At 40.1% G+C, this 8,034-nt stretch overlaps 1 protein-coding gene across 1 annotated transcript in view; it reads left to right on the top strand.

Moving 5' to 3' along the window:
* The window catches only part of LOC103104884 (beta-microseminoprotein-like), a 43,002-nt gene continuing 34,968 nt past the window's right edge, over positions 1-8,034 (top strand). Inside the window, exon 1 of the mRNA XM_056815157.1 lies at positions 1-98. Within this exon, the coding sequence (XP_056671135.1) occupies positions 1-98 (98 nt within the window). The remainder of the gene's footprint in view (positions 99-8,034) is intronic.

Below are 8,034 nucleotides of genomic sequence, written 5' to 3'. Positions count from 1 at the left end.
ATGATTGACAGCCAGAGACTGTTGGTAATAGAGGATCATGGGAGGAACCTGGGGGAACTCTGGGAGGAACTCAGAGCCCTTGGTGTTGGGATTTCAAGGTGAGTGGAAATATCTCACCTTACCAGAGATTGGCCAAAAGTCTTACCAAAGATTTCCAAGTGTCCAGCTCCAGGATTTCTCCTGTAGAGTATTTCACCATCATTGTATAACTTCTAACTATAGTGTCAAGTTTCTTCAGACCTGTGAAGGTCTAGGATTCTCAGCCAGAGAGGGCCAGATTCTCCCTTAGGCTATTGCACCTACTCTGTTTATTCTTTGACTCTGTTGTACTAAATTAGGAGTGAGAGATAGAGGGAAAGGGAGGTGAAATTCTGGATTTTGCTTTGCAGCTGCCAGAAGCAAGGACCTCTTGGGATTAGAAATCAGGGACCCCAATGTCCTCAACCCAGCTCCCCATCTTTCTTTATATTCATTGTCCATTAAATCATTTTACTCACAGTCAAATATTTTCAAGTGGCTTATTCAAGGAGTTAAGGGAAAGCAACTTGTTGAGGCTACAGATCAGCCATAACCCGCAGATCAAGACTCCTCCCCTGCCGAGTTAGAAGACTGGGAGAGGCTTATCCTTCTGACCATTTTGTTCAAGGGAATTTGGGGGTACACCTTATACCACCTGATCAGGGAGACTTTCCTTCATCTTCCCATCACCCACTCATAACAGGAGAACCCCAATTTCTTGAGTAATGCCCCTTGACGGCACAACCCAGGAAGAGTGACAGAGAGTAGGAGCCTCTTCATCAAGGCTTCTACCACTCAACACCTCACCTCCTCTTCAACTAGCTCCTTTAGACCATCAAACATCATCCCCTAAGAAGCATCAGTGTCTGTTTCATAAATAATCATTACAGTTGGTGATTTTCTGTTCCTAAAATTGCTTTAAAAGATCTAAAACCTTGGATTTTAGGATAAATATACAATCCCTTCCTCAGGAAGTTGTTGACCAACACTCAAATTACCCTAGAATACATGACAGAGCTATGAGGTATATGTATTAATTCCCCCCCCCCCAAAAAAAAACCCTAAACTCCCCAAAAAAACCAAATAGAAGAGAAAAATATTAAATTCTGGGTAAAAATACATATACATCAAAATCCTATATGTATAAAATTATGAGTATAAATAAAACTGTAACAGATCCTTGAATCATGAGCAGGGTCAAATTAAAGTGGCTTATGTCTTACAAGCATGCAGAATAAGTGCAACAATATTGTACTTATCCATTGGCATACCGGATTATAAAAAATTGCCATTTTACAAAAGAAAAAGAGGACAAAAGTCTGAGGCAAAAAGGGAAGTATGATTCCTTGGTCTGATTTTATCTTCAGTCTTAGGGAAAGAAAGAATGTGGGTCACCTTTTGTTTTAATCTGAACAAGAACAGATGAATTGAGTAGGTCTTCATCAGAAGAAGATGTGGTCCAGAGAAACTTAGGTATATCAGCTGGGATTTCTAAGGTGGGGGTTTCTTTTGCCCCATGGCTGTCTGAAAGGAGGACTGGAAACAAAGTTAAGGATTACTCAGGCAATTCTGACATCATAGAACCATCTGGGGAGCTTGTTACTGTGGCTCTAATTTTGCATAAAGGATCTCTCCCTAACAAGTTTATAGGGGAATCAGGCATTAAAGGAAAGAATGTTCTACTGATAGGGGTTCCACAGATACTATTTGATTAGAGAGTTTTGGGACATTTTGGGATGTTCCTGACACACCTACTTTATTTAAAGAACCAATAGAATTACATTCAGAATCAGGTTTACTCAGCCAAACTGATCAGGTGGCAATCATAATATGTGTTCCCAACTTTCATGGTCATGTGAGGCTCTTTATTGTGGGGAAGAGAATGGCCTGTGATAACTGGCATTAATTCAATCTCTAATGCCAGGATTCCTTTCCCACCTCATACCATCATGAATATCTCTGTATATTACTCTGGGCCTTCCCACATTGAGAGAGGTTCCCATACTGCACACAGTGAGATCAAGCCCCATGATGGATGTTTGAGTGTCAGTTATGATTTGCTTCATTCAAATTATTAGCCCTATTGGGGTTTCTGTCATTATTATAATTCATCCAACTTCTGTTTTGTTGCAAAAATTTTCTCTTTGAGATAAGCAATTTAGATAAAATAAGTAAAATCTTCCAAACTATGGTAGTTTTTTATTGGAAAAGTGCCAAGTCCCCCAACAAAACTGGACCCTGAGCATCACACATCATGATAGTCATCAAGGACCTAGAAAAATGGGAGAGACTGATTTATATATGTTTACAATAAAGTTCTGAATATTTTCTTACAAGTATAAACTTTTTATCACAAGATATAGCATCATTTGACCTACTTAGGAAACAGTTACCTAATAGCAAAGCTGATTGGTTACTTCATTTAGGAAACTCCATATTAGTCCAAAGGATAGATCACAAGGCATTATCCTAATTTAGAGAAACATTAAGACTATTACATGAGACTCATTTGATCTCGGGGGAGAAGGATGTTGCTTGTGGTTAATTCCAAAAAGTGAAGGGTGTAGGTGTTGATTCTATATCTGGACATGAAACTCAGAGGTCAGCATCTTATGACTAAGAAAAGTGATTGCACTGTAACTAAGAAAAAAGGGACTGAAAATCCCTCTGCAAGCAGTTTTATGCTTTAGAAAACTATCAATTAGAAATTCTTATAAAAACCATGAATAATACTAATTGCAATTAGGATTATGATGGGATTGTACTGATCACTTTAGAATCCCAATATTGATTAGCTCAAAATTATCACTAATACTAAAATACAATCAAGTAAAGGGGGGTCTATCTCATCCACAATTTCTATTGTCCTCATTCCTCCTACAATTCAGAGCAACATTACCTTCTTTCCCACAAAAAGAGCAAGCCATTGGTTGCCTTGTGTATTCCTTTAAAGGAGCTATGACCTCTGTCTGTATTCCACCACTTTCTTTTAGTTTATTCTCTAATTAAGCATTTTACTTCTGTAATTTCTCCTCTAAATCAGTTTTTTCTTTCTTTAATCTCTCCTCTAATGCAGTTTTTTCCTTCCTTAATCTCTCTACTTCTCTACTAAACTCTCTCTTACTACTTTACTTTTGTAAAATAGTTCTTAATATCTTGAGAGCTGTACTTTACAAAATACAAAAAATCAGTCTAACATCTGATTCTCTGGAAAGGTCTGTGCCAAGATATCTAGATCCTAGTTCATCAAGTCTGTCAGAAAAATCTCTCTCTGGAGATGGAGCTGGCTGAACTGGTGTCTCTCTGAACACTAGAATCTTGCTTGGGACAAATCCTGTGGTGAGTGGATAAAAAACTGACTGATTTCTCTCTTAAGGCTGGCCTAAGCTGGTCTAGTCCTTTTCCTATTATTTTTTCTCTCTCTCTCTTTCATTTATTCCTTAATTTTGTATTAATTAAAATCTCTATAAAACCCAGCTGTCTTGGGTATATTTTAGTAATTGGGAATTTTTCCCTGGCAACCACCTTGTCTTGAAACCATATTTTCTGTGGTCACAATTTTAACAACCATTCTTATATCTACTACAGTTTATGTATTCCACTATTTTAATTATTACAGTTTATGGCTGACCACGAAGTTGGTGAGAAAACCCTCAAAAAGTTTCTGTGAAATCTCTTTCCTTTCTCTCTTTGCTCTATCAGTCAGTTTTTTTTTAAACATTGCTAATTTGGCTTGAAGAACACAGCTGCAAGAGCGAGTGAGTAAAAAACATTTTTAAATCTCCTTTCCTTTAGGGAACAACTGCCTAAATTAAGATTAAGACAAACCTTGGGAAAGTTTTGGCCTTGTCCTGCTCCCCATGTGTTTACTTTAGAAATATGGAGTTACAGCCAGTTCAGAACTTAGTTAACAACTAGCATTTCAGTAAATACTTTTTTTTTTAGTATAAGCATTGATCTGCAACTTACTTAACAGCTGGCTCATCAGCTCCATGACCAATCTTATAAATACAGAATTCCTTGTCTCTCTGAAAGGACTCAATCCATGGAACTTATGGCAAAATCTAATTGACATACTACTTTCCCTTGAGTTTTTGATTGTTGTAATTGTAATATTGGATCTCCTTGAAGAACTCATTTCTCAGTCAAACCAACCAATTGCTCCCTCTAACATTCAACAAAATGCAGAACTAAATACTTAGCAGGAGCTTAAAATCATTAAAAGAGAGTTAAGAACATTATCAGAATCTCTGTCCCAACTTGCCCTGGAAAATAACCCTCCTAGTCAACCCACTGCTCCTCCTGCCAACTCTGCCTTGGAACTCCCTGCTTTTAACCAACCCACCACTCCCCCTGCCCCATCAGCCTCAGAAAACCCTATATCTAACCAACCCACCCCTCCCCCTGCCCCACCAGCCTCAGAAAACCCTAGTTCTAGCCAACCCACTCCTCCCACTACTCATGCTTTGGACCCCACACCCTCAACTCTAAGTACACACCCCACCCATGCTTCCAACCCCACACCCATGCTTCTGACCCTACACAATCCATTCTAAGTACACACCCCACCCATGCTTCTAGCCCTACACAATCCACTCTAAGTTTACACACCACCCATGCTTCTGATCCTAATGCCTCCACATCACACCTTGCTGATTCCTCCAACCCTAACACCTCTGTATCCTTTCACAATTCTTCCTTAGCTCCTCCTTCCCACCCTGCTCAATTCAATTCTCAGATCCTTCTTACCTCTGATCTTTCTGGCACTATGAGACAACAACAAACTCTCTCCCTCAATGTGCCCAACTCTTCTATTTCTCATACTTACCCCACTGAGAATGGAGCAAGAAGCCTAGAAACAGGAGTACCAAATAATTCAGATAAGTTATTTCCTTTAAGGGAAGTACCCACTTTTAATAAAAATGGAAACTTGGTATCTGTGAGACATCATACACCTTTTAGCCCTGAGGATTTAAGTAAATTGAAGGAAGATATGCCATCATTTGAGGAAGAACCAATATTAATTATTAAAAAATTAGAGAACATATTCAGAACTTTTGACCCTACTTGGATGGATGTTGAGAATTTTTTAGAAGCATTTTCGACAAAGGGAGAGAAAAATAACATCGTCTTTCTGGCTAATCAAAAACGAGGTAGAAGAGGACATTATTGGCCAACTGAAGATCCACATTGGAACCCCAATGTTGAACTAGATCACACAAAACTAAACCAGGACAGAGAAGCATTATTGACAGCCATGAGAGCTTGCTCTGATCGACCTGAAAAATGGTCAAAATTTGAAAGAACCCGACAAGATATTGATGAAACACCCTCCCAGTTTATGGACAGACTTATTGACGTAGGGAATATATATATGGACCTTGATTTATCCAGAGAAAGAGACATTAAGCAAATACATAGGCAATTCGTTGAGAATTGTTGTTCAGTGCTAAAAGACTACTTTAAAACTAGCTGTCCTAATTGAGACTCTATGGACTTTGAAGAATTGAGGAGAGTAGCAACCTATGTTTATAAAGGCTGTGTAAAAAGACCTGGGGAAGGCAATATTTTAGTGGAAGACTTAAAGAAATTGAAATGTTAAAGAGACAATTGAAAAATAAGGGAGAGACTAGACTATAGCCCCTTTGTGGGAATTCACAAATAAATCAGTAACCTGCCACTTCTGTGAGAAGAAGGGCCACAAAATGATGGAATGTAAAACCTTTTTTAAGATGATTGGAAGGAATACACAGTTTAATAACAACTTTAAAAATAATAACTATAGAAATGATGATAATGATCATAGAAACCAGAATTTTAGAAATTTTAAAAATTATAACGATGATTATGGAAATAACTATAATGAATATAGAAATAAGAACTTTAGAAACCAGAATTTTAGAAATAGGAATTGGGAAAATAACAACAATGATCAAAATGAAGAAAATGATAATACCCAACAACAATATATAAGAAATGGTGCTCGTCTAAAAAATACTCGAGGTGCTAATGACCCTCAGAGGGGTGCCCTTCAGGGGATGCCCAAGATATATCCCAAACACAATGAAGGTGTCGGGGGGTGAATTTTAAAAGTCTCCATCTTGGTCTAGCACCCAAAAATTGTGCACACCCACACTACCCAGGCATGTGCTAGTCAATGACAAATCAGAAATAACTAACTGCCCACCTGGGCTGTCCTTAGCCAAGCTAGAGCCATCATTGGCACTTGTGAGGCACAGGAAGTGAGGTAGGGAATAGCCTCTGGAATTTGCGCACTTCCTGTGGAGAGAGTGAGACAGCAGTGGGTGTTAGGAGCTTGAACAGAGAGGAGGCCCGCAGACAGCTTCCCTTCAGATCGGTCACGTGAGTCAAGGACTAATTCCTTCCACCTTGGCCTTTGGGCCTAAACTCCCTCTGCCTTGGTCAGAGGTTGAGTAACCCCTTTCCCTTTTCTCCTCTCTCCTTCTCTCCCTCTCCTTTTCCCTACTCCCATTGTGATTAAACCTCCATAAACTCCATTCTGACTTGAGTGTTTCATTTTAGGAATTTCATAAGTAAATTCCTTGGCGGCCATTGTTCATTATAACAATCTTAAAAGGTGAAATTTTCTCCACCGGGGGTGGGGGGGGAGTGGGCTAGGGCACAGGAATCAGAGGATACAACCTTTGATTTTCCGTACCCTGATGTCCTACAACCCATTGTCCCCACCCACTGCCCTCCCCATACTAATGAACCCCATGTTACCTTAAAGGTGGGTAACACTTATAATGATTGCCTCTTAGACACTGGAGCTACCAGGTCTGTATTGAAGAATGTACAAGATTTAAATTGTTATTCCATTGACACACAAAGTGTAGTGGGAGTATCAGGAATACCCCAAAGAGTTAAAAAACTTGCACTTAGAATGGTGTCTGTAGGACCCCCAGAGGTACAACATTCCTTTCTTTCAATGCCTGACTCCCCTCTAAATTTGCTGGGGAGGGACCTTCTATGCAAACTCAGAGCCACAACAACTTGCTCCCCAGATGGTTCTTTAACATTGGAAGTACCAGAGGAATCCTTAAATTTACTTCCTGTACTTCTCTCAGAGAACCATGAGACAAAAGAGCCTTCCACTTTTGAAATATCTAAGGATATACTGGAGTCTCTTTGGGCCACATCTTCTTGTGATGTAGGCTTACTTAATTCTGCTGTTCCTGTGCAGATAAAAATTAAATCTAGTCTACCTCCTTCCTTTCCGCAGTATCCCCTCTCAAAGGAGGCAATTGAGGGTAGTACACTAGTTATTAACTCATTAATTGATCAGGGAATAATAATCCCTTGCAAATCTGAATACAACAGCCCATCCTGCCAGTTAAGAAACCAAAAAGGGGGCCTGATGGCAAGTACCTCTATAGATTTGTACAGGATCTGAGGGTGGTGAATAATCATGTTAAAAAGACACTCCGTAGTTTCTAACATAGGTGTATGGGGTGCTCAGGGAGAAGTAGTATCTCTGGTATGGAAGGCTTGTCGTGCCCTCCTAGGGCAGCTCTCCAACCTCTGACCCTCACCTGATACCCAGCTCTCACTTGTGGCTCCCAGTAGCTGCTAGCATGAGGCAGCGGCCACACCCCAGGCAACAGCTTCAACAGGCCGGCGAAACCTTGTGAGGGTAGCCATCAGGTCATTGTGGACCCCTAGTGAACCAGGGCTTTGCTCACCCAGCTTGTGAACACTGCTTAGGCCAAACAGATGGAAGAAACCAATAAGAAAGTTCAATGGCTGAGATGGCGATGCAGCAAAGCACGGTGGAGTGCTTAGGGCATGTTGGAGCACAAAAGACAACACAGCCATTCATTGCAGCTGAGGGAGTCTCCAGGTGTAACGACTTTTTGTGCCACTGGAACCAGGCTTCCAATGCCGAGAGAGTGGAACTGTCTCTGTGCATTGACTTTTCCACTTAAATCTTCATGCACAAGTGTCTTTGTGCACAAAAACACACAAAGACAATAGTCATCCTCGGTTACCGAGAGA

This window comes from Monodelphis domestica, chromosome 1 (assembly GCF_027887165.1).
Source record: "Monodelphis domestica isolate mMonDom1 chromosome 1, mMonDom1.pri, whole genome shotgun sequence".
NCBI lineage: Eukaryota > Metazoa > Chordata > Mammalia > Didelphimorphia > Didelphidae > Monodelphis > Monodelphis domestica.
The sequence above is the reverse complement of the archived record's forward strand: the minus strand, read 5'-3'. Positions and strand labels throughout refer to the sequence as shown.